The 24,415-nt window shown below is 39.7% G+C and overlaps 2 protein-coding genes and 1 pseudogene across 8 annotated transcripts in view; 1 reads left to right on the plus strand and 2 right to left on the minus strand.

Moving 5' to 3' along the window:
- Positions 1-1,672: 1,672 nt before the first annotated feature.
- Positions 1,673-9,089, plus strand: LOC120794462 (annotated as a pseudogene).
- On the minus strand, positions 8,919-16,986 carry fkbp10b (FKBP prolyl isomerase 10b). 2 transcript variants are annotated; one of them, XM_040135562.1, is made up of 10 exons: positions 16,564-16,986; positions 16,106-16,251; positions 14,416-14,605; positions 14,021-14,160; positions 12,666-12,855; positions 12,336-12,481; positions 11,223-11,412; positions 10,968-11,110; positions 10,206-10,369; positions 8,919-9,361 (listed from the first exon to the last, which is right to left on the minus strand). In XM_040135562.1, the coding sequence occupies exons 1-10, from the start codon at positions 16,758-16,760 to the stop codon at positions 9,167-9,169; spliced, it is 1,701 nt and encodes a 566-aa protein (XP_039991496.1). In that variant the 5' UTR covers positions 16,761-16,986; the 3' UTR covers positions 8,919-9,166. The 2 variants fall into 2 exon arrangements, with proteins under 2 accessions (XP_039991496.1, XP_039991495.1); XM_040135561.1 differs by having other exon boundaries at positions 14,021-14,166; positions 16,564-16,985.
- A 3,489-nt stretch (positions 16,987-20,475) lies between these two features.
- Positions 20,476-24,415, minus strand: part of adam11 (ADAM metallopeptidase domain 11) — a 28,819-nt gene continuing 24,879 nt past the window's right edge. For 3 of the 6 annotated variants that reach the window (XM_040135559.1, XM_040135554.1, XM_040135560.1), the window contains 2 exons: positions 23,716-23,733; positions 20,476-22,790 (listed from right to left, as the gene is read on the minus strand). In XM_040135559.1, coding sequence (XP_039991493.1) covers positions 22,576-22,790; positions 23,716-23,733 — 233 coding nt within the window. In that variant the 3' untranslated portion in view covers positions 20,476-22,575. Of the gene's footprint in view, positions 22,791-23,069; positions 23,734-24,415 lie in introns of those variants that run through there. The other 3 variants (XM_040135557.1, XM_040135555.1, XM_040135558.1) reach the window with 3 other exon arrangements.

Genomic DNA, 24,415 nt, shown 5'->3' on the forward strand with positions numbered 1-24,415 from the left:
ACCAAAAGCAGACAAACAACCGATATTAAATCGCTCATAGTGTCTCTATGTTACAATTTAACAATACACTTTTGTTGATATTTGAAGTTACAATACATTGCTACATGTTACATGGAGATCCTATCTCACAATTACGAGAAAATGTACTGGGACAGAATTTGGAACGGTTCAGAACTTGCCCGAAAATCATCAGGTTTTTAGGATTTCTTCAGTATCAAAATAATTCATTGATAGTTGTCAGTATGTCCAGTGGTAAACAGCAAAAGGGAAAAGTTAATGGTTTATTCGGCGTACTTAATTTTCTGAAATGTAAACAAATACAGACTAAATAACCGGGGTTCAAGTTGTAGCCCACAGAGCAATTCCTGGCAACATTATTACTCCGTGTCTTGTAAAATTTTACATCTGCTCAGTGAAGACCTTTAACGTTTAGTGTAACCTTTTCCTAAATACTTTGTCAAAAAAATTACACTTAATTATATGGACAATTAAGCTCATTATATAGATATAAACCATTAAGTCGGGTAGCGCCATAAGGCCTGTCTTTTCAATATGAAAATGACTATTGATAACCACCTTAACCTTTTCTCATAATTACGAGATCCGGGTCTCTCGTAATAATGGCATCTTTTCTCATAATAATGAGATTGTAAAATATAATTATGAGACAGGGAAGTCATGCGAGATAAGGTCTCAATTTTTTTTCTTTTAATATTAGGGTTAATTAGTAATTAAATCTCAAATTTCCGTATTCAGTTGGTGATCTAATTCAAATTATTTTGGCAATGATAAATAAATGATTGTTTGACGACGCACATTTGTTCCCCCCGAGGTAGGAACAAATGTGCGTCGTCGTCGGAACCATGTCTGTGGAACCACGGAGGAGTGGGAAGGCTGAGGGTGCGACAAAACAGGGCGAACGTAAACAAATCGTTCAAAACCAGCAGGAGACTGTGAAGTGTTTCGTTAATTCTTCACATACTCCGTTTTTTTTTAGACATGAACAGCCGGCCATTTAAAAGCATGTACTCTTGACGACGGACGGGAGTTGGCGCCTCGCAGACTCGTCTCCTCTCCGTTTGAAAATGGTGAGTCGTCACGGTGGGCCGCTACGTAACCGCCCAGTCGTGGCAAAACGTGCCATTGGACTTTAAATGTTCTCAGATTTTGGACGGTAAAGTAACGAAAGGATAATGTGCTTTCATTAAAAGGCAGGGACCTTTTCCATAACGGGTAAAACATGGCGTGACCCCCCCTGCATATACAGAGATTTAATCACGACTGTCAGCTGTAAGCCACCAGTACATTAGCCCTACTTTATGGCGTTATATTGAAAATTGCGTGTAAATTGGAATTAATTATAGGAATTTTCTTGATAGAAGGGCTCAGTTAAAACTCAACTGAATATTTATTCATTTTCCCTTTATTATTGGAAGCCCATTCTCCATAAATAGTGAATTATATGCTTGCCATTTTTGCATGTCCAGCTAACCTGAGTAAAAGACTCCTCTGTGGGTTACACTTTGACTTCAATCAGTGGAACTGTTCCCATTCATCCCTGTCTGTATTTTCCCTTGAATCAGCATCGAATTACCTATTTATTTCCATGAAGTTACGACTCTGTGAACAAATCATGACCCAAATGGAATGAGTTTTTCCTCCTTGGCTTTGCATGCAGATATACCATATCCCTGGATCTACACGCCGGTGCGGACTGTCCTGGCCATCTGGCACCAGCTGACCAAGACCGAGGTAAGGACACTCCTCTGAAGAAAACGGGAGTTTCCTTTTCAAACATTTTTACGTAGCAAAGTAAACATAATTCAGGTTTGAGAGTGTGTGCATGTGTGGTGGTTTTTAAGTGAATTTATGTGCACAAAGATAAATGAGACCGTTCCAGATGTCAGAAAAACAAAACTTATTGAGGTATTTCAAAAACTTTGTGTGATGAATTTGATATTAACTAAAGTATGTAACATAATCTAGCATAAAGCCTCCCTGGAGTCTTTTCCTTGTTTTCTGTCCTCTGGCTTTCAATTGGACTGTGTGCGGATAAACATGCATTGTAAGACAGATCTCTTTTCTGTTCAGATCCCAGAGCTGGCCAAGTGCTCTGTGCTGATGAGGGAGCGCAGCAGAGTGGAGGAGACAATCCATGCCATGCAGCGAGCAGGTGCAGGCAGCCTGCAGGTGAGAGCACTGAGTGCAGCGCACATTCACGCCACGCGTGTTTGGATAAGTTCACCTGAGAAGTTTTGTTGCTTGAGTAGGTGAGAGGGTTGCGTATCAAAGTTACGCCAGGAGTGTCAGTAGACCTCCAAGAGAAGTGACATGCATTTCATCAGAATCAAATTCAGCAAAATATCCCAAAACACAAGGCTCTCTGGCTATAAGGAGATTAATGGTGACACGTAATAGCTATCAGGTCATTCATGCTTGGAAAGCTTAGACTGATTTCAAGCCTCCTATGTGAACACCAGAGACAGTTCTTTGTGGTAAAGAGATCTATAAAGCTTAACCAGTGTTACAGGGACTGGAATTAGATTTGTCCTCTGCCCCAATGGTAAAATCCCAGATCTTACAAGAAGACCAATTACTGAAATAACATAACCTGAGTTCAGTATTATCTGACAGTTGTGAGCCTTTATGAATAAATACAAAAACGCAAATGTAAACCTTACCCGCAGGATTTGCACTTAAGAAAATGTACAGCTGATTTGATTGAATCATGAATTTGGTTGCTTGCTGAGTGGTGCGGTATTATTTTTCAGTTCTAAATAGCCATGTTTTCTCAGGTAATCTCAGACTTTGACATGACACTGACCAGATTCGCTCACAACGGCAAGAGAGTGCCCACCACCCACAGTAAGCGCACAGGCCGCAAAGATTATCTGCATCATGGCCAAATAGTGTTCTTATGGTTTGGTAGAGTCTACACATCTGGATTAATTTGATCTGTAAGATTCATTTATGGTCCAGTTTGTATTTGTGCATGCCTTACATTTGTTACTTTGTCCCGTACCTGTGTTGACTTTTGTATGAGTGTGTTGTGCCTTTCTGAAACTGTAATAAAACTGTTTTCCGTGCTTTTTCAGACATCCTGGATAACCGGTTGTTGATTAATGAAGACTGCACTAGAAAGGTAGGTGCTACAGTCATGGGGGCATTAATTGGTATAGAGTTTAAAAATAACAAGTCCATTTTACACTGGTGTAGTTGTTCCCAAAGCAGTCGCTTTTGTTTGTTTTTAAGCAATGACATGTATACTTTTACGACTACAGGTTTCAGTTCACATCATGATTTGCTGGACACCCTGTGTTTGCTACTCTATAATTTGCACCCATCACTGCAATATGGACCAACAAGTCTTGCTTATACATCCCATGCAGTCTGTAAATTATTGTTCAGTATTTTTTTTTTGGTCCCCTGTAGATGAGGGAGCTGTTGAACACCTACTATCCCATTGAGATTGATTCAAGCCGGAGTGCTGAAGAGAAGCTGCCTCTCATGGTGGAGTGGTAAGAAACAGACAGATTGACCAAAATAACAGCACTTCTCCGTTTTAATATCTACAGTGGTCTTGGGTTTGTGAACCCTTTAAAATGCTCTGTTTTTCTACGTACAGTTGACCTAAAACATGACCAGGTCCTCATCTAAGTCCTAAAACTAGATAAAGAGAATCCAATTGAATAAACATAAAGAACAATACTTTTTCATTCATTTATTGGGCATAATGATCCAACATGAAATATGTAGTTAGACAAACTGTGTGAACCTGGTGAATTATCAGCTAATTTAAAGAGTTATTCAGAGTCAGGTATTTCAATTAATGGGGTGCCAATCAGGTGTGAGTGTCGGAGGCCCTATTTGAAGAACACAAACCCTGGTTTTCAATATCAAAGTCTGATCTTCATCACACAGATTTGTGGAAGAGAAGAGAAGAGAGGGTTACAAAACCATTTCTCTAGAGTTTGGGCTCGACCAGTTCACTGAAAAGCAGATCGTGTACAAATGTACCAACAACCGCAGGAGTGGTTGCTCCACAAAAATCACTCCAACAGTCAAGGAGGTCACAAAGAACCCCAGGGTGACAGGATCTACAGGCCTCTCTGGCATTGGCTAATGCCATTATTCATGGGTCCACCATCAGAAAAACACTGAACCAGAATGGTGTGCATGGCAGGACAGCAAGGAGGAATCATCTCCTCCTAGACGAACACCTCTGCACATGTAAAGCCTGCTAAAGACCAAATGGATAAGCCAGAAGGCTTTGGAGCAATGTTCTGCGGATGGATGAGTCCAAAATGTAACTTTTCGGATTAAATGAGAAGCGTTGTAATTGGCAAAAAGCAAACACTGTATTTTAGCATAAGAACCTCATCTCAACTGTGAAACATTGTGGTGGCAGTATCATGTTTTGGTGCTGCTTTACTGTCCCTGGACCACGGTAGGTTGCCATCATTCATGTAACTGTGAATTACGACAGGAAAATGTCAGGGGCTCTGTCCGTGAACTGAAGCTCAACAGGAAGTGGGTTGCAGCAAGACAATGACCCTAAACACACAAGCCAGTCTACCAAAGAATGGTCAAAGCAGCAGAAAATTCACGTTTTGGAATGGCTGAGTCAAAGTCCAGGCCTTAACCCAACAGAATTGTTGTGGAAGGACCTGAACAGAGCAGTTCAGTCAAGGAAGCCCACCAACATCAGAGTTGAAACAGTTTTTTAAGGAAGAATGGGCCAAAATTCCTCCAAATCAATCTGCAGGACTTATCAACAGCTACTGGAAACGTTTGAAGTTGTTGCTGCTCAGGAAGATCTCAAGGAAAGCAAAGGTTCACCTACTTTTTCTAACAGAATATTTAATGTTTGAACATTCTGTTCAGTAAATAAATGTAAAAGTATATATTTCTTTTGTTTATTTGTTTAATTGGATTCTCTTTATTTAGTTTTAGGATTTATATGAGGATCCATTCACATTTCAGGTCAACTGTATGTAGAAATATAGAACATTTTCACATTTTCATAGAATAAGATTCTCAAACTTTCTAGAACCACTGTATGTTTCACAAAATTAGCTGAATCCAGGGCTGGGTACATCCACTTTTAATATAACCTATACAGAACATACTGTAAATATGAACTTTAATATGCTGTTAACACCTAACTTTTTTAAAAACTCAAACAAGACAACGTATTTGGAATTTGGAGAAGCTCAATTTCTTGTGCACTAAAGAAATGGGAATTAAAGCAGAGGATGGTTTGGATCCTGAAGTTGTTTTGTGCTGCTCTCTACAGGTGGACGAAAGTTCATGAGCTGCTGATTCAGCAGAAGATCAGAAAGGACATGCTGGCCCAGGCTGTCAAGGAATCTAGCGCTATGCTCAGGTATAAGCATCTTAAATGTCGTATTAACCAATTCCCTCGTTCTCCAGAGAGAATAATATTTGCCAATATTACCTACAAATGTAATAATTATGTAGCCTTTTTTGTAATTTAATATTTTACTCAACGCATGTGATTGTCTCCATATACTGTATGAGGCAACATTAACATTTTAGTTTGCTCCATTGTTATTCACAAAGAAGCTCAAAAAAAATCGGAGGTGCAAAAAGGAGAGGGCATCAGTAACATCAAATACTTTTTTTTTTTTTTTTTTTCAGATATTTATACATCCGGGAACCTTGAACATTACATCAAACTTCTTGTTATACTACTTGAATCATAGGAAGAATCTGCAATACTTGCTTAGGCAAAGACTGTAATATAAACCAGTGGTATTTTCTCACGTACAATATTGTTCTTCAATCGCTATTCGTGTTTTCACGTTCAAATGCACAGTCTGAAAACATGAAAACAGTCTAGTTGTTCGTCACAATTACTGCAAGCCTGTCGGCTCAGATAGTCATTGGTTCATGTGTCTATTCTAATGAGATGTGTGCGTATTTCTTTAGGGACGGCTACAAAGTGTTTTTTGAACATCTGGCTGAGCACCAGATTCCTCTGTTGATCTTCTCGGCCGGCGTTGGGGACGTCCTGGAGGAGGTGATCCGACAGAATCACGTCTTCCATCCCAATGTCCAGGTCATCTCCAACTACATGGACTTTGACCAAACCGTGAGTTGGACCACAGCTGCCTTGAAATGCATTTTATATCATGTTCATTATTGTATGAAATGACCTGCATAATATTGAACTAGTAGAGAAGGACGTCCACTCTACTATTAAAATAAAATTTACTATAAAAATAAACGAGAGACCAGTGACTGAGCTCATAAAGGGTCAGAGATGGTCAACCAACTTCACTGGTATATAGAGCACAAAAATAGGTAATAACAATGTAAAGGGGCAATAGGCAAGAATCTCCCTGTTGTTGATAAATACAAATGATACCTATACCATTTTTCCAGTCAGTTTATTGATTTCAGGGCATGAAAAACTGTAACGGGATAATGAAATGACATCAAATTCAATTGCCAATATAATTATACATTATAAACATGATGCACATGATTTTGCAGCAAAGAAAGGCTAAAAAGAATCATTTTAAAGCTTAAAAATAAATTACAGAGCAGCACTATTGGTGTATGTCCCACCGTATATTACATTTCACCAGGAAGTCTGTTTTATCTCTGTTGTTCTGTTGATCATTGCATTTCCGAATGGCTGCCAATAGATAGTAATAGTTCAAAATTACTTAATGCACCCTTTAGTGCAACACTCCAATAGATTTTTAAACCCATCATTACAAGGATCAACATGATGTTACTCCATCAGCTCCAGTCTCTGTATGAGAGAAAACATTTCTTGAACATTGTCTTGTTCATAAGGGGGTCCTGCAAGCCTTCAAAGGCCAACTGATCCACACCTTCAACAAGAAGGAAGGTGCTCTGTTACACGCAGCTGGCCTCAGGGAGCTGCAGGGTCGACCCAACGTACTGCTGCTTGGAGACTCTCTGGGAGACCTGACCATGGCTGACGGGGTGTCTGAGCCCCAGAACGTCCTGACCATCGGCTTCCTGAATGACCAGGTCAGACCACAGTGAAGGACAAGGTGGTACGATGGCCTAATGTTTGGTGTTTGGCACTGGGATTTCTTGTATCAACACACTGAGTTTTCAGACATTGGGTTCTCATTGTCTGCGTTATGTGTTTCTCAGGTGGAAGAGAGGAAAGAGTCGTACATCAACTCCTTTGACATGGTACTGGTGAAAGACGAGACAATGGACGTTCCAAACGCCATCCTCAGATACATTACATCATCAAGAACTAACAAGTAAGACACACAGATGGACTTCCGTTCACAGTGTTGCATGCTGGACAATCTCACATCCTCACTTACCTCAAACCACACCTTGAAACTTGACTTTTTAAACTTCCGTTTCCACTGAAGTTGCTATTGGTGCAAATTTAACACACTCTGTGCTCTGAACTCTTTTTTTTTTTTACACTCACTGTTTTGACTTGAATTTGCTAAAAGTTCATTGCTGTCTTCCTGCTGTTTCTTTTTGGATGTCAGGATAGAAACAGTAGGACCACAATGGCAATTTGCCACCTTAACAGAACTTAGTGAAGGGAAAATTTATATAGTATTGTTTTAAATACATTAAGTGTTAATAGCAGGAGCTCTCCCTCTGAAAACGAATTAACTTCTTTAAAATGTCAGTATAAATAATTAGTGTATTTCTAATTTTCTTCCCTCTTTCTCACTCCTTTTTTACTTTGTTGTTTAACTGTATGAGGATATACAGTATACTCACGTACAAGCAAAGGCGTTACACATTTTGTAACTGTCTCTTTATCTGCTAAGTCTTCTACTTCATGTTGACGCTGTTCTGGTGTGTTTTGTGTGTACTGTGTATTACTGCGTATAGACATAGAAGATGATTATGGACTAGCTTGTAAGTGTGCGCTTCTCAGCGAAAGGTATAGTTCACAATTTTGAAAATTGGGATTTTCTCCCAGTATAGAGAAGCAAAGTTGCAGAAAAATAATGACTGCCCCTTGAATTCCTTTAGTATTATTAATAGTCATGCCTCCAACGTAAATTCTACACAAGTCATACTGTATGGGATCTAAAAAATGTGAACTATCCCTATAATCAACATTTTTCTCTTCATGCTACTAATATTTGATGCAATGCAGTCTTATGTCATAAGAGATGTATAATTTAAAATGTTGGTTTCCAATGATGCAATTCCCTGGCAGATATTTTTCTTTTGCAAAGAACTTTGTTTTGTTTTTTTGCTTTTTTTTTTTAAGGCTGTCCTTTAAAGTTAAAATATGCCAGACTTTTTGGTGCAGGATGTGGAGTTGCAACATTTCTTGTCCCACTGATGCCAGACACCATCTTGTGTGATCACTTTCATTGGGAAAAAAATATGAATATGCCATGTAGTGGTGATATATTCTCACCAAAACTGATTTTTGCATTTTTATAAGACAGAATTAACTACTACCGACAGTTTGTTGGCTATAATATTTTTAGCATCAAGGCATATCTGCGGTCTTTTAAAAGGTGATCACACTTTTCAATTAATACATTCTTCTTCCTTGTCAAAACCTTGCAACTACATTATCCACAGTGCAAGTCTAACTGCTGACAGTTCAGCCGGAGTTTCGGGTTTGCTATGCAGTAGTACTCCTCAGGACCTATAAAAAAAATGGACAAACTTCCCATTTAAGTGTGACATTGAGAAATGTAACTGTGCATCTTGCACCAAAATGTGTCTGATAGTTTCTAAAGTTGCACATACAAATACGCTTTTTTTTTTTTTTTTTTAATGAAATTAGCAGCTACCAACAGTTTATCCATATATTGGCGCACCTCTCTTTTTGCAATAAATAAAGTTGCAGTTATTTCAGATGTCGGATGGTTTTCTATGCAGTGATACAAGTCCATAGAAAAACTGAAACCATGTTACTTTTCTTACAAACATTTTAATGTGACTTTCAGGGACAAATAAAGGTGCTTGTTTGGTTTTCTGAAATACAACTATCAAACATCAACACTCAAACAACACAAAAAGATCCTTTACACTATTTTCCTGTTATTTCAAAAACTTTCCAATATTAAAAACTTGATGCTGTATGGGAAAAGTCTCTCGTTGCTTGTTTTAAAAGGTGTTGGGTTTTATCCCTGAGAGAGAATCAAAACATTTGTCCTCATCACAACTCCTCATGCCTCATTTCTTCCCTTTCCTTGTCCTCATCTACCTTCAGTTTGAGTTCGTTGGCCGTGATCACTCCATCTTTATTTCGGTCCTGGTTTTGGAACATGTCCTCGACAACCTGCTCCATGGTCAGTCCAGGCTTTATACGACCTTTGCCCTCTGCCACCTGTAGTTTGATGAACTCCCCAAACTAAAAAGGGTCAAAGAGGAGTATTACTTATTAGTAATAGTGTGATGTAGCAGATTACTTCAAAAACTTAGAGAGAAAAATCAGCTGCTAAAACTACATACATGGAAGCTGGCATAGCTCAGGATAACATACTAAACATCCTCAACTAATTATATAGGATTTTAGAATTATTCTGATGATTTTTAGGGTTCCCGGGTCTCCCAAAGCAAATTGGTCTGCTGAGCAGCCTTATAGAGAGGGTAAGGAGCTGGGAGTAGAGCCACCGCTCCTTTCGCGTCCAGGCATTGATCAGGATGTCTCCTGGGCTGGTAGGAGACCCCGTGGAGAGTCTACATATCTTATGGGTGTATAGTGTTCTACTTTCAATATACTTTTCTAATAATACTTAAGTAAAAATACATAAGTAAAATTATGAATGCAGGACTTTTACTTGTAACGAAGTATTTTTATATTGTGGAATTGGTACTTTGGTACCACTGTTGCTAAGTCCTCGATAAGGATAATCAACAGTTTTCATAAAGGAACATTTATAAATGCCTTGCACTCGTGACTAATTGTGTCTGTTATTTTAAAGATGAATGTCAAGTTCCTCCTCTGACAGTAGATCCAGCCTGTAGACTAGAAAAAATATGATCACTGAAGATGGAAGCAGTTATCTCGGTGACAGTGCCAGACAACGTGAATTAACGAGAGCAAGAAAATAAAGTTAACAAACTATTTGAACGACAGGGGGAGCAAGGATGTCACGAGTGACCATGCGAGTAGAGATTTCACAAAATTCAGCTGAATGCTACAAAGCTCTTCATTGATGATGAAGGGGGACATGCCGCCAGCAGTAACCTACCTCCTCCTGTGGAACTTCCTCATTTTTGTTCATGTCCAGGACTTCAAAGAGGTTTGCAGGAGTGTCCTCGAGCCACACAAACAGGTAACCAGGGGGCACTCCCTTCTCAAAGCTCACCAGTTCAATGTCAAAGACCAACACAGCGCTGCCTGGCACACCGGTGGCTGACGGACAGAAAGCAAGAAAGACACTGCTTAAGCTTGGGTTTACCTCTTGGTATGAGTATATATGTACATAATTACCTTTTTATGTATTGTCAGGATGATGTAGCTTGCTCATAAATTTTGTATTATGAGAAGGGTAGGCGTCTTAAGGTACAGTATGGCTTCAGACTACAGCTTTTCAGTGACTCTTATAATCTGTTTTTGACACTGAAAGAATCTTCAAGTTTTTAAAATATTCTAATTTACTTTTTAACCTAAATACCGAAATAAAGATCAATTCAATTCAAATTCAGATGTGTAGTACACGATTTTAGGAGTTCAACATGAATTGAGTCATTCAGTCCATAGTAAACACTGATACTGTTTAGACAATTAGACATGAAAATCTTATTATGGAACTATGGAGGAAGAAAAACAAAACAAGTGGTTCAAATGTTTTGGATGTAGCCAAATAAGAGCTACTGGACCTTATTATATGAGCATGAGCTTCCTTGTTGAAGAGTAATAATAAAACCGTCTTTCGCCTGATAAAAAAAAGTACATTGTGCTAGTGTGTGATTGGTTCTTGGTTGTTACGAGGTTTAAGCTGAAGTCTCACCTCCTTTTTCTCCGTGGCCCAGGTGAGGAGGCACCGTTACCGTCCGCTTCTCTCCCACACACATGCCCCGCAAACCCTCGTCGAGCCCGTCGATCACTTTTTCTGCCCCCAGCACTGCGTCCTGGGGGTTCTCATAGTCGTTTCTGAGGACAATGTTGATTACGTATTGGACAAATGAACGCAGACTTGTGACGTATGTTTATGTTGACCCACAACTGCAATTGCATGGGACGAGAGTGTGTCTGGGCGACTCACGAGGAAAAGAGCAGTGTGCCGTCCACCAGGCTGCAGTTGTAGTGATAGCGGACGAGGTCGTTCACCGCAGTGGTCTCATTACACACTTCGGGTCTGTAGGTGATCCGGATTTCCACTGTGTCGTTGGGGTTGTGGAAGTCGATGACATGAATGTCAAAGACGAGCACAGCTGAAGGAGGAATGATGTTACCTGGAAGGGCACAGAAAATTATTTCATCTTTTTGGTAACAGTGTACAAAATACTATGTTCCTGTTCAGAAGTTCATTACGGCACAAACTGTGTGAGCTGGTCATGTGTTTTTCAGTTATACATAACCAGTCAATTAAGAGACTGGTAATGGTTATGTTATCTGATTTTCTTGATATAATATATAACTCACTCTGAACATTAGGCACATTTAATAGGGTTGCAACTAATGATAATATATTTTTATTATCAGTTGATCTTTCAAGTATTTCTTTGATTGTTCTTTTACTGTATAAAATGTCAGAAAAGACTTTTTTATGTTTGTTTGTTTTTCTGTTTTTGTTTTTTTGTCTGACTTTTTCGTCTCCAAAGATTTTCAATTTACAAAAGACAAAACAAAAAATTAGCAAATCCTCAAATGTGAGAGGGTAGAACAGTAAATGTTTTGTATTTGATTGCTTATCAAAACTCTTACTCTTACTTACTGAAGAACTGCAAAAAAATGCCTTTTTGTTGTATATTTACAATAAAATCCTTTTTCTACAACAGCCTAGTTTTCATAATCATGTCATGTTGTTCAAGCATGAGGGCAAATCTATGCAATGGAAGATTTTTCAGCAGTCACATCTTTCTTTGCGTTTACCAAATAAAACTAGTTTTCAGTCTCTATGAGATATCTTATTGGTTTACACTAAATAAGGCGAATCCTCATGTTTTGTTCTGACCCAACATTCTGTTTTGACCAAATGTAGTGAAGCAAGATGCTCTCAAAATGCTCTTTCACCAAGATTTTAATGGGTTTGTGTCAGTGCAGATGTGTCACATGAATCAACTTCTATTATTCAATCTATTAAAAGTCTATTTGGGGTAGATTTTCTCATGCAGAGAGCTTGCTACAAGCAGTAGGGAAAGATACAGTCACTCACCTGCTCCTTGCTCTCCATACGCCAGGTGTGGGGGGATGGTGACCCTCCTCCTCTCCCCAGTGCAGACTCCCAGCAGGGCCTGGTCCACGCCTGTAATCACATACCCCATCCCGATGTAGGTGTTGTATGTGCTGTTCCTCTGGTAGCTGTGGGCAGTCACAGACAGGGACAGATAAATGTAGAAATGGGTTGGTTTTCTTAGATATTCACATGAAGAAATCTACATTTTAATGCCAAAAATGTACTTTGTGTCATTTTTTTTTGTGTCAAAAGATGAGAAATCCACCCAAATAACTGGTCACATTCATTGTCAATGTGACCTGAGCTCACCTGTTGTCAAAGCTGACTCCGTTCAGGAAAGTACCATTGTAGTGGTACCGAATGTAATCCCCAACGACAGACTTGCGAGTGCACGACTCGGGCACCACCTGGTCCTGAATGGTGATGTTGTCTTTCGGGTTGTGAATGTCCACCAAGAGGACATCAAACACCAGGGTCGCCTGGGGGGGGATCTCTGTACCTGGGGAGACGAAAGTGGAGAAATTGAAAACTTCACACCTACTCACATTTACAGAGAAGACAAGTGGTTGGATATACAGGGAAGTTTTATTTTTTTGTTCTTATTTTTTTTGTTCTTATTTAATTTATGTTACACCCTCAACTATTTGTGGGCTCTGATGTTGTGTTAATAAAACTGACATTCTCTTAGCCGTATGTCTACCTTACAAGACACATGATAACAGAATATATTACAAAAAAAAAACCTCATTTATATATTGAGCAGAAACTAATATATTAATTGCTCATTTTACTATTGTCTGGAAAATCAAGATTTTTATTTTAGCTACCTCCAATTAAGGAACTGAGGTCTGACCTCCACACAGATATGAAAATTATAACTAAAATTACTGCAGATGCATACAACAAGTTTTGACCGCTGGTCACTTCTGCATGTTACCTAGCATTAGGGGAAAGCCAAGGAAGCTACAGATTTACAGATTTAAAAACCCAATATTAAAGTATTAAAAATGCAGATATTAATGTATGAGCATCTTGGTAATATTTTGCTTATTATATTTTTATATCAATATTTATGGGATTATTTTGCTGAGCTTTAGCCTTGGCCTACAGTCATTAAGTGGTTTCCTGTATTTCCTCTCTAAAGTTTCTCTGTGAAGATATCTTGTAAACAAACATAGATTTTGTTTACACACTCAGTTCCTCACCAAAACACTCTGTGTGCACCCTTGAGGCCTAACATATGTATTACATGCATTTTCATCCTCATAAAAAACATTTGCAAAGGCCTTTTTTTTTTTTTTTTTAGTTTTTATTTATTTATTTATTCTAGTATTTTAAATTGTGCATCGTTTACATAAAACGGGGACCCACTCTTAAAAACATTATCCATCCATAGCGCCACCAGTGGTTAAAACAAATTCCACAATGGTGCTTTGAGTGCTATGAGGAAAAAAGTATTTTCTGCGAAATGTGATAGTCATTTTATTGATAATATGTGATTTCTGGTATTTGCCTGTTGATTCTTTGCCTTGTGACAATGTGTTATTCCTCTGATCTGTGATCCGCTGTTATTCAGGATTCAATTGCAAAGAGGGAATAAGAAATCCACACTTTTATTTTTAACCAAGTCATTTCCTTTCTCCTCCTCTGTCATTTGTACTCACCTGATCCCTTTTCTCCGTAGGCTTTAAAGGGTGGGATGACAATATTTCTAATCTCTCCCACACACATGCCCAGAAGGCCCTCATCCATGCCCTTGATCAGCCAACCTTCACCCACTAAGGCATTGTGGGTCTGGTTCCTGCTGTAGCTAGGTAGGGCTCATAGAAGCGCAAAGTCAAACACACAACTTCACACAGACAACAAACCTGCATGACACAGTACAGAACACACAACAGCTGTCATTTGGACAGGGCTTTGCTTCAGAGCTTGAAGTAAACAAATACATTCCATATTGTTTCATAAAAAGGTCAGCACTTTGTAAGATCCTTCAGCAAATATCTCATTTTTGAGGTGAAACCTCTCCACCAATCCAACACTTGTCCAAGCCAGAATTCACCTGGATTCAAACATGGTGCCGTCGAGCAGGGTGCCGTTGAAATGGTAGCGCACAAAGTCGGTACGCATCACAGAGCGTTTGCAGTCTTTGGGAGTGCTTATGGTTTTGGTGACAACCAGGTCAGCTTTGTTCCACAGATCCAAGAGATGGATGTCAAACACCAGAGTGGTATCTGGAGGAACCACGTCGCCTGAAAACAATTATATAGTGAGATGCCCTGAGACAGCAAAGACATCTGTAGCGAGAACTAAACCAAACCATACAAGCAATTTACATTGATCAATGCTATGGTAATGTGTAATTGAATCCACAACCATCTTAAATTGAATATAAATTCAAACTTTATTAAAACAATGAATGCCATCTTAAATCGTCTTATTTCCTTAATTGGTGCATTCCAGTTTAAACAGGATGTTAGGACAGGCTACAAATCTCTAATGGTTGCACTACTTACAAATTATTTACGTCTTCTGGTACTCAATCGAGATTTATTTACATACTGTACCTCTATTTCCGGGGGGGGGGGTTGTCTTTTATTGTGAAGGACTTTGTGACAGCTGATCTATAAAGGTGCTGCATAAGTAAATTTTACTTTTACTCCCTGACTTACCACTTAAGATACAGTTTTTTTCCCCCAGCAAGTTAAATAATATATATCAATACAGGAGGACACAACGTCAATACTTTGGGGTTTTTTTAGCAGTTGCTTTTCATTTCTTGTGGAGCTCAAAACGTGCAGATGCTATTTATGCCCACCCAAACACAGCAATATAAATTCCGAAAAGCAGGGCCAGATCAACCCACCGGGTGGCCCAAGGGCAGAGATGATGGGGCCCCCATACACATACGTTACCCATCCCATTCTGCCCAGACACCAATTAGTATCTCATCTCTGAAATGCTTCCGTGCCCTAGATTCAATATATGCCGGTTTGTTTTTGATAGTTTGATTAAAGACAAGTTGTTTGATGATATACGTCATGTAAGCATAATATCAAATGAAATAATAGAGAAACAGTTTGACATTTGGGGGAGTGCACTTGATACAACTCTCATATCTATATTCTAAATATGGAGCTACAGCAAGCAATTGGTTAGCTTAGCCTAGCACAAAAGAATGAAGTACTCAAAGCACCTTTCCAACACCATTAAAGCTTACTAATTGGCATGTTAACTTTTATGCTAAGCTAAGCTACCCGGCTGCTTACCATACCTTTGCATTCAATGGAAAGACGTGGGAGTGGCATCAGCCTTCTCCCGAATGTCAAATTATTCCTTTGTCGTTATTAAAACACTGGGCACCTCTTTAAAATAGGGCATCAGATCCAGCTTGGGGTCCTCACTATTTTTTTTTATTTTTTTTATTTTTATTGTGCTTTCCTGGAGCATATTACCAAATAAGTTTGTAATAAATCTAATTATCACAAAGTGATTAACACGAAGGCATCCGGGGCCTTCGGGTGTGGGGCCCCAGGTAGTTGCCCACTTTCCCTGGTTGGTAATCCGGACATGATGATGAAAAACTTTCCAATTACCACAGGCCAAGATAAAATCTCACCTGGTGGTCACAATAGACAATGTACTTCATTGTGCCCTCCAAACTTTTGGGTGGGTCTTTGAACTCCTGCTGTCAATACGGACCTTTCCAACAGGGCAGAGCAGTTCGCTTTTGTGATTTTTTTCCTAATTACCTGCACCGGTGCTTCCGTAGGCCAGGTGAGGCGGGACGGTGATCGTCCGGCGCTCATTGACGCACATGCCCTGTATACCCTTGTCCATGCCAGCGATGAGTCGGCCGTCACCTATCAGGCCCACCTTAGCGACTCCTCTCTGATGGCTGCGAAAGAAACCAAGGGGGATGCCAAAGACAAAGGAAGTGTCAGAGGTGGGCCAAGAAGCAGAGCTACGTCTGCAGGGCACGCACGAAGAGCTGTCCAAGTGGCACGCTGCAAACTGGTTTTAACGTCTACATCACCATCTCAGCAAAGTTTACATTTTCTAAACGACACCGCTGCAACAGCAGGGTAGCAGTTGGGGTGCATCCTGGGTCTCAGGGCCTGTGCAGCATAATTATCAACTTTGCCAGCAAATTACACAAAACTGAAATAAATGCGTTCAGAGTTTGAGATGCAAAAGCGAACGAGCTTACCTCGAATCAAATGTCTTTCCGTCGACAAATGTGGCGTTATAGTGATAGCGGACGTAATCTCCGTTTTTCGCGTCTCTGGCACAGACTTTTGGGATGAAGTATCTGTCCACGACTACATCTCCTAACACAGGACTGGGATTGCACTCCACGGAAGACCACGTAGAGAGGAGAAAAAGGACGAAGCAGCAGGGAAACATCTTTACAGAATCACGCCGAATAACAGAGGGATCCGAAACGACAGGGCGACAGTTGGAAAACGAATCAGTTTGGGGATTGCGGCCGTTTGCGCTCTTTACGCAGAGGGCCGAGGCTGGAGATGTGGAGCAGGCGTCTAAAGGCTGTAAACGTGGACAATCTCCAGGTTCCTGTGCAGACTTTTTTACCAGAGAGGGGGGGGGGGACGTCGGAGTTGGGAGTGGGACGCGCCTCTTTCAAACTCACCACGATAAGAAATCAGAACTACTTCCGTTAAAAAAAAAAAAAAAAAAGGGGTGATGGGGGGGTATCACAATTTAAAAAAAAAAAAGAAATCACATGATTTCAATTTCAACATGTTGCAAAGATCTTGTTGGTGGATGGAAAAAAGGAACGAAATGGAGATAGACATAATGCATACAGGTTGTTTTGTTTTTAGGTTGAACTCATTAAATATTATTTCTACTAGACGAGGCTTCTAAGAAGTAGGTCAATCTGTTTTGAGTTTCATTCACACGACCGAGCACTCGGTTACTCTTTTTTGTTTTTTTTTTCCCGCTTTTATTTTGAAAGAACCCTTGCTTGTTGCTCAGCGCGGCTTGACTCTTCGGCACCGCTGTACACAGCTGCAGGGAGCAGAGGGATCCGCCTCTCTGGATCAGCTCCTCGGAGCCGTAAAGTGGACTGGGAGCCTCAAGAGTTTCGGCTTTTTCGGTAATGCCGTGAAGTTTAGGTGAGAATGACTTTACTTTTTCCTCACGACTTGCATGACCCGGTAGGATACATTTAAAAAGAAATAAAGGTTGCAAAATCTCGGCAAAAATACGGATCAAATCTGTAACTTTTACTGGATTTAGATATTCAGTTATAAATTAAAAAAAAAACAACATAACTTTTACTCTAGATTTTATCAACACAAATGACACAAGACTAATACATAACCAAATGAAAACAAGTTATGTTTCCAGTTTTCACGGACTGATGCTGTCTGAGGAGAATCACAACAAACAGGTCTTAATAATCACTTCTTCAGGATGAACTACAGTAATGTGGACAAAGCCTAATCATTAACACAGCAGCCAGGAACAACAACGGGGCGAACGAGGCTACAACGCGAAAAAGCGGTCACTTTTACGCACGCTTATTTTTGTGCCAAATAAAGAGGCCGAGTGTGCGACCGCTGCAGGCCTGCGCTGAGATAACAGACCCCTAAGCACTACGGCAGACCACCACACAGACACTGGGAAAGTTACCAGCAGGGGGGAAGACAGAGGAAGCAGACTCGTATCGTGATATTATCATGGTTATATTTTATAGAATCATTATTTATATTTTACATCCCGGAATTCATTGAAAGGGATGACCAGCAAAATGAGTAACAGTACAGTTGCATTAGAATTCAACCGACTGCAAATCCTCAGTTGTGTCTTGGAGGTACCCGACGCGAAAATGACCTCGCTGACCACGAAGAACAACCATATTGAAGTGAAAACAACCCAGTCATACAGTTTAATTATTACACCAGCAGCAGCCAGAAACTCCGCGTGTCAGGGTCTGAAGTGGAACGTGGGAGTGAAATGGGGATGTGATGAGGGTGCTTGAAATTGAAATGACTTTGTGATAGTTCACACGTGGAGGTGCTCCAGGAGCATCCGATGAAATAATGACTGTAAAAGTGTAAAAAAAATCATCCCGATGCCTCACTAAATCACATTTTTTTCAACTGAAATATGAGCTGACTGCTGAAATACAAAATCAAGGGATGTCCGTGTGCATCACAAGCTGTACTACAAAACTATGTTATGGTACTGTTTTTGACATGAGCTTTACCATAATCACATTATTCGGTAAAATGCTCTAAATCAGGAGACGCTTAAATTCCTCCTTCAGTCTGTGGGCACAAAACAAACTGTTCCTTCCCCAGCAGCTGTTGGGTGTCTATAATTCTCCATAAATGTAACAGCATTTCTCTCTCCGGGTCTCTCTCCTTTCTGGAAGGAGAGAGACCCGTCAGTTCAGGCGACAACAGCGGGCGCTGTTGGACACACGGAGGAAGCGCTGAGGCTCTACCTGAGTGAGTTTGAGCTGTGTCAGGCAGACTGTGACGGGATCCGTCAGCTTCCACCAGACAGAGCGGGTTAGTATCCAGTGTTTGGTAAAGGCTAGAGAATGCGTATGCACACAGAGAACAGCTGTGAGCATCCAAGGAGACACCACGGATGCCAAATAAATCTTGGTCTTTTCAGCAAAAGAAATTAAAGCAGATTCCTAGAAAAATTGCATTTCAGAGGAAAACTAATCATTTTTACCGTAAGAATTATTTTGTATAAATGGGTCAACCATTTTTCACCTTTTGATCCAATTTGTTCTCTACATTACTGGTTTCATTTTGTGAATATCTTACTAAAATATTCTCTGCTTTTGTGAGGACCTATTAAGGTGACCTATTAAGGTGCAAGCTTGAAGTGTGAACATGCGATCGAACATTCTTTTAACAGCGATGGCGACGCCTCCATCTTCCGATCAGTGAGCGATGGTTCATGACGACCACGTCATGAGGCAGAACCTGTTGTATTTGTATTTTAAAGCGTGCAGTGAACAGTGGGGCCTTCAGCCCGACCACTTCAGACCCAGGGTGTTGAGAGGATAACTATGTCCAGATGTCTCTATCAATCCGTCTCGCCCATCTGAAAATACATCATAGATGCTAGAGGGACACAGAAATACAGTCAAAGGAAAAAGGACATTTCAACCTGACTGTTTTTTATGTATTCTCGAAGGTTCCATCAGCAATCGATTAATACAAAGTACTGTGTCTGCCGAAAGCCACTATCAACCATTTGTTTTCGGCTAATTTGCAGCAGAAACTGGGAAAAGCACAGATCATTCTTTTTTCTTACGTTCTTGTCGCGTCGTGATGATCCTGCCTCCGTTTGAACCGGAGGCTCTCATAAATGCCTGCGTACTGCACTTTCACCTTTTGAGTGCATCAAATGTCGGAGTACGCTGACCGTCACGTAAAGTCTCTCTGTGCTCAGACCTGAACCTGAGATAGAGAAGACACAGAGAGCTCGCTCCATTCCTCGGCAAACTCTGAAGAAACATCCCCGATTTCCAGTAAATATTTAAAAGTATTTACAAATCGGCATGATTACCGAGTACAAAAGGACTACAAACCAGTTTCAAGTGAACCTCTCTCTGCCACAGGTTCATCACGCCTGATCATCACCGCTAGATATCTATTAATATATTATTAGAGATTCCTAATTATGCTGTATAAGCGATTCAGTAATGCTATGATCCTCACTGAGGCATCAAATCTGTTTCATGTAAGATGATACATGCTCCCCAAGACTATGCTAACGTGCTAAGCAGATATTGTTTCACAGTTTAGTTTAATTTACCTCAGTGTGCTGGCATGCTAACATTATCTTACCAACACTAAAAACAAAGTATGGGAATGTAGTTTTTTTTGTAAGTATTTGGTCATTAAGAAAAATATTGGACAAATTTGAGCTTTGACCTGATTGGCGGCGCTAGAGGAAAAGTAGGGGGATCGCCAAAGTCAATAGCACACATATTATAAGCTGAGCAAGAACTAGAAAGACGAGAAACAACATCCTGCAGGACTGTTGTTGTTGCTTGTTTCCCCCAATCTGGATTTACAAAACAGTCAAATACCGAATGGATCACACAGTCACTGGTATTCAGATAGGTTTTAATATGTATTTTAATATACAGTAATATGAGTATTTACATTGAAAGCTAATACTGGTTACCTTCCTATTGGACTAGACAATGTTGACTTCCATACTGTACGTGAATGGTACCAAAATCCTATGATGAGTCCAACTACAATGTGTGATCACAAACAGTGGCGGTAAACACAGCCTGACCTGAGTTTTCAGCCAAGTCTGTCCTTGAGTATTTTTAGCTTTTTATTCAGTGTTTAGGGAATGAAGAATAGGTATGATTAAGTATGATTAAAGGGATACACTGATATTTCGAATTTAGTTAATGTTGTCAAATCATCACTTATCTTCTTCAATGAGAAATTGATCAAGTTTTGTTTGTTTTGTTTAATAAACTTGATTTCAGAGGCTTTCACTAATGACCTCTGTGTGATGGGCTTCAACTGAAAATGTCAACATATCCCTTTAATGCTACTGTAGGTTGACTGGCAGTGTAACTTGGATCATCTCTTCTGGCACCTGTGCTATTGCACAGTTCTTCATTGTTATTGTTGAAACAAAGCTTCTCCAGCAGTCTTTGTATATAATAACCACAGGAGTGTTAAATCCTCTGAACCTGATATTAGACTCTCTGAGGTCCAGAGAGGATAAATGGAGAGAGTGCTACACATAAAAGCTGCGGGATTGGATTTGTTTTTTAAAGGGAGACCATTTCTGATATTTGTTGTTTCACACTGAAAACACTCTGGAAATGTTAATTCTTTTAGATATTTATTGCTTATTATATGGATCTGTTCAGTCAGGATTAAATCTTCCAAACTGTGCCATTCAGAGATAAAGCACATTTGGCTATACGGCCTTAAAATCAAATTTTCTGCAATTTATGCAGACATGTAAGTGAGTACATACAGTAGAAGCCAAATTTTTATTTTTAAAACTTTATGTATTAACGATAATCATATTGAGGGAGATCCTGTGTTAAATATGGCATCTACATCATAACTTTGCAGCTTGAAACTTGCAAATCCCCTTCATGCGTATATATGAAATATACGAGACACACACACACACACACACACACATCTTCTCTGTGCTCCAAATAATCTGGCGTGTAGCCCGCAACAATTTCGGTAATCTAGAGGAGCTCCAACTTCCCTAGAATTTACAAACTGCAAAGATTTGAATCTTTTGTGCTAATTAAATCTTCCAAAAGAGCAGTTTTAGGCTGAGAGGCAGGAAGAGTTTTCTTGTGCTTCCATTCAGAACGGCAGTGGGTCACTGCTTTCTAAATGAGTCAACCTTATAATACACTATGTACATCAGCACCCGTGTTCAGCATACTTGTATGCTTATTGGTTGTATATGGATTACATATCATACAGCAGCACAAAACATTCGATGTGTACGTGTGCAACTGTCTATTCAGCTTGGCTGCAGTAAAGTACAAAGTATTCAGATGTCATCAGCACAGTGATACAACAAGTTTCCTTGCAGGCTTGAACTATACATTCATGCATTAATGCATATCATGTCGAAGCATTGATTCAGGATGGACTACTGCTTGATAATGAAAGACAGCATAAGAGGAGAAAATATGGCTAATACTGTGGAATGTAAAGTCCTAGTACACAAAAATAACCCTCATCTACACAGATAAAATGTCAACATTCACTATTCTTAATGATATTTATACACTTCTATTGCAGTTAAAGTCACAAAACTGGGAGGAGGTTGTTTTTCTCACTGAGGTTAAATATGTTAACTGTATCAACAGAAGGCTTCCTTAGAAAGTCCAGACCATAAGAGGTACAGAACCTTCTTCTTTGAAATCCCTTAAAGGGGTAAAGCATAACAACATTCGATAATGCAGAAGACCAGCTGTGACCAGTGGAAGGGAAAAAGAAAACCGAAAAGCTGAGTAAACACACTTTAGTTGAGGGCTCTGTGTGTATGTGCGTACGTGTGTCTGTGTCCAGGACGAAAACATCCAGATCAAATCGAGCAATGTGAAAATGTAGCGAGTGAAAACTGGAAGGAGCACGGAACAGGAGCCGATACTGACAACAGCGACTCCAGTGACGATTTGTCACCAGACGACCCCTGACAGCCGTTCGGATCTCGGCCCTCAGGGTTTCTGTACCACAGTCGAAAAAATAATTAAGAGTTTTCCAGAGGGAGAAAATACCAACGGAGGCAGTATCAGTAAAGTGAGTAAGGGGAAAATAAAAGGTCTGATGGCTCGTAAGTGGAAGACATCTTTGTTTTGTCTCCTCAGAGCAGACTGGACACAGTGTAAGGAAAACAGGACAGCAGAAAGATACGACTCAAACTCCTGCAGATCTGGAGAGAGAAGAGGAAAGACGTGGAGAAAGAAGTTGAGAAAATATAGATACATTTTCTGATTTTTTGTTTTTCAATCAACTGAGTAATGGTTTGGTCTATAAAACATTGAATAAAAATTGCCATCACAATTTCCTAGTGCCTTTAAATGCCTTGCACAATCCAATTTAATGTCCAAAAACCAAATATATTCAGTTTACTGAAATGTAACGCAGGGAATTCCTCATTATTTAAGAACCTGGAACCATAAAATGTTCTGCATTTTTGCTTTAAAAAGTGACCTTGATGCGTAATCAATCACCACAATAGTTGCCGGTTATATTCTGTTGACTGAGTAATCGATTAATCAACTAATCGTTAATGCTCTAATGCAGATTGATCATAAAATAATAAGAAAAATAACTGAAAATGAAAACTTAAAAGATACATTCACCTTTTAATATTGAAAGTCTTACGAAATGATCATTACAAAGTCAACACTGCAGCTACAGTATATTCCGTAAATGGCAGCCAAGTTAATGAGGGGAAATGCAGAAAAAATACTAATGATGCAAACTAAGATACACTGATATGTTTCCTTAAACTGTTCATGAACTTTTACACGTGTAGAAATATAATTATGAGTGAGTTGAATTAAGTTTTGTGTCGCACAGAGTATATAAATACAGTGCTATGTGGTATTGCTTCATGCTACTGTATCCCTATACAAATTTACATTAAATAAAAAAATGTGTGAAAGGTGACAAAAAATTGCTGATTATTTAAGTACTGGTGTGTGTGTGCTTATAAATATCTGAAAGTAGTGTGTCATCAGGAGGTAAAGAAGCAGAGGATTCTTATAAAACCGATGGCATTATGTTGACATAATGAATGGTGATTCAAGACCGATAATGCTTTGGATCAGGACTGAAAGGCGGGATCGTACCTTCCTCTTCGGATGTTTCTGGATCCGCGGTGAGGCAGAAACAAGATGGAGGGGAGAAGACAAAAGAGACAGAGAACAAGTGAATCAGAAAGACAGGTAAGAGTCTCAAGGTTTCTTTTATGTGAGTCAGACATCATGTGAAAAAACATGCAATGAACCCAAGGCCTTAAAAGCAAAGAACTAAACAGAGCTATCATCTCCTTGATCTTTTGTTACCCAGAGACTAAACTTTACTACCAAGGAACTTGCCAGGAACATCTGATGCTATCATACAAGCTGCAGTCATGAGATTAAGGCAAAAGATTGGGAGTCAGAGACAAGCATTTTCATTTATTTGCATGCCACAGTGTAGCTAGAATGCGGCAAAACAGCATTGTAGAGTGAGAATAAAAGAAAAACAACGATGACATTGAGAAGACAGGGGATTGAATAAAGTTTGTCAATCTGCTGTATTTATCTATCTATTTGGGATTGTGCACTGTGGGAAATCTGCATCACTACGGCAGTGCCAAACTTAAGAGTGTACTCCACCAGTTTAACATTGCACTCCTGCAACATTGTCAGACTTACGATGGACAGTTTAAAAAGCAAAAAGCACGAATACCGTGTTTCACGCCACATATTTAAAAACCTGGCACCCAAATTACCCACAATGCAACTCAACCATCAATAGTTCGGTTGGACATTTGGGTGTGTTGTG

This window comes from Xiphias gladius, chromosome 9 (assembly GCF_016859285.1).
Source record: "Xiphias gladius isolate SHS-SW01 ecotype Sanya breed wild chromosome 9, ASM1685928v1, whole genome shotgun sequence".
Lineage (NCBI taxonomy): Eukaryota > Metazoa > Chordata > Actinopteri > Istiophoriformes > Xiphiidae > Xiphias > Xiphias gladius.

Bases quoted from the DNA above. Each gene is read 5' to 3' on its own strand.
- fkbp10b (XM_040135561.1), bottom strand. From the start codon at position 16,760: ATGTTTCCCTGCTGCTTCGTCCTTTTTCTCCTCTCTACGTGGTCTTCC. The intron at 14,606-16,105 runs GTAATTAGGAAA...AATTGTTTTCAG, and splicing joins CTACGGAAGCACCGGTGCAG to GCGACGTGGTTCCTCCAGAT. The intron at 9,362-10,205 runs GTAGGTTACTGC...GACCCTTTTTAG, and splicing joins AGGAAGTTCCACAGGAGGAG to TTTGGGGAGTTCATCAAACT.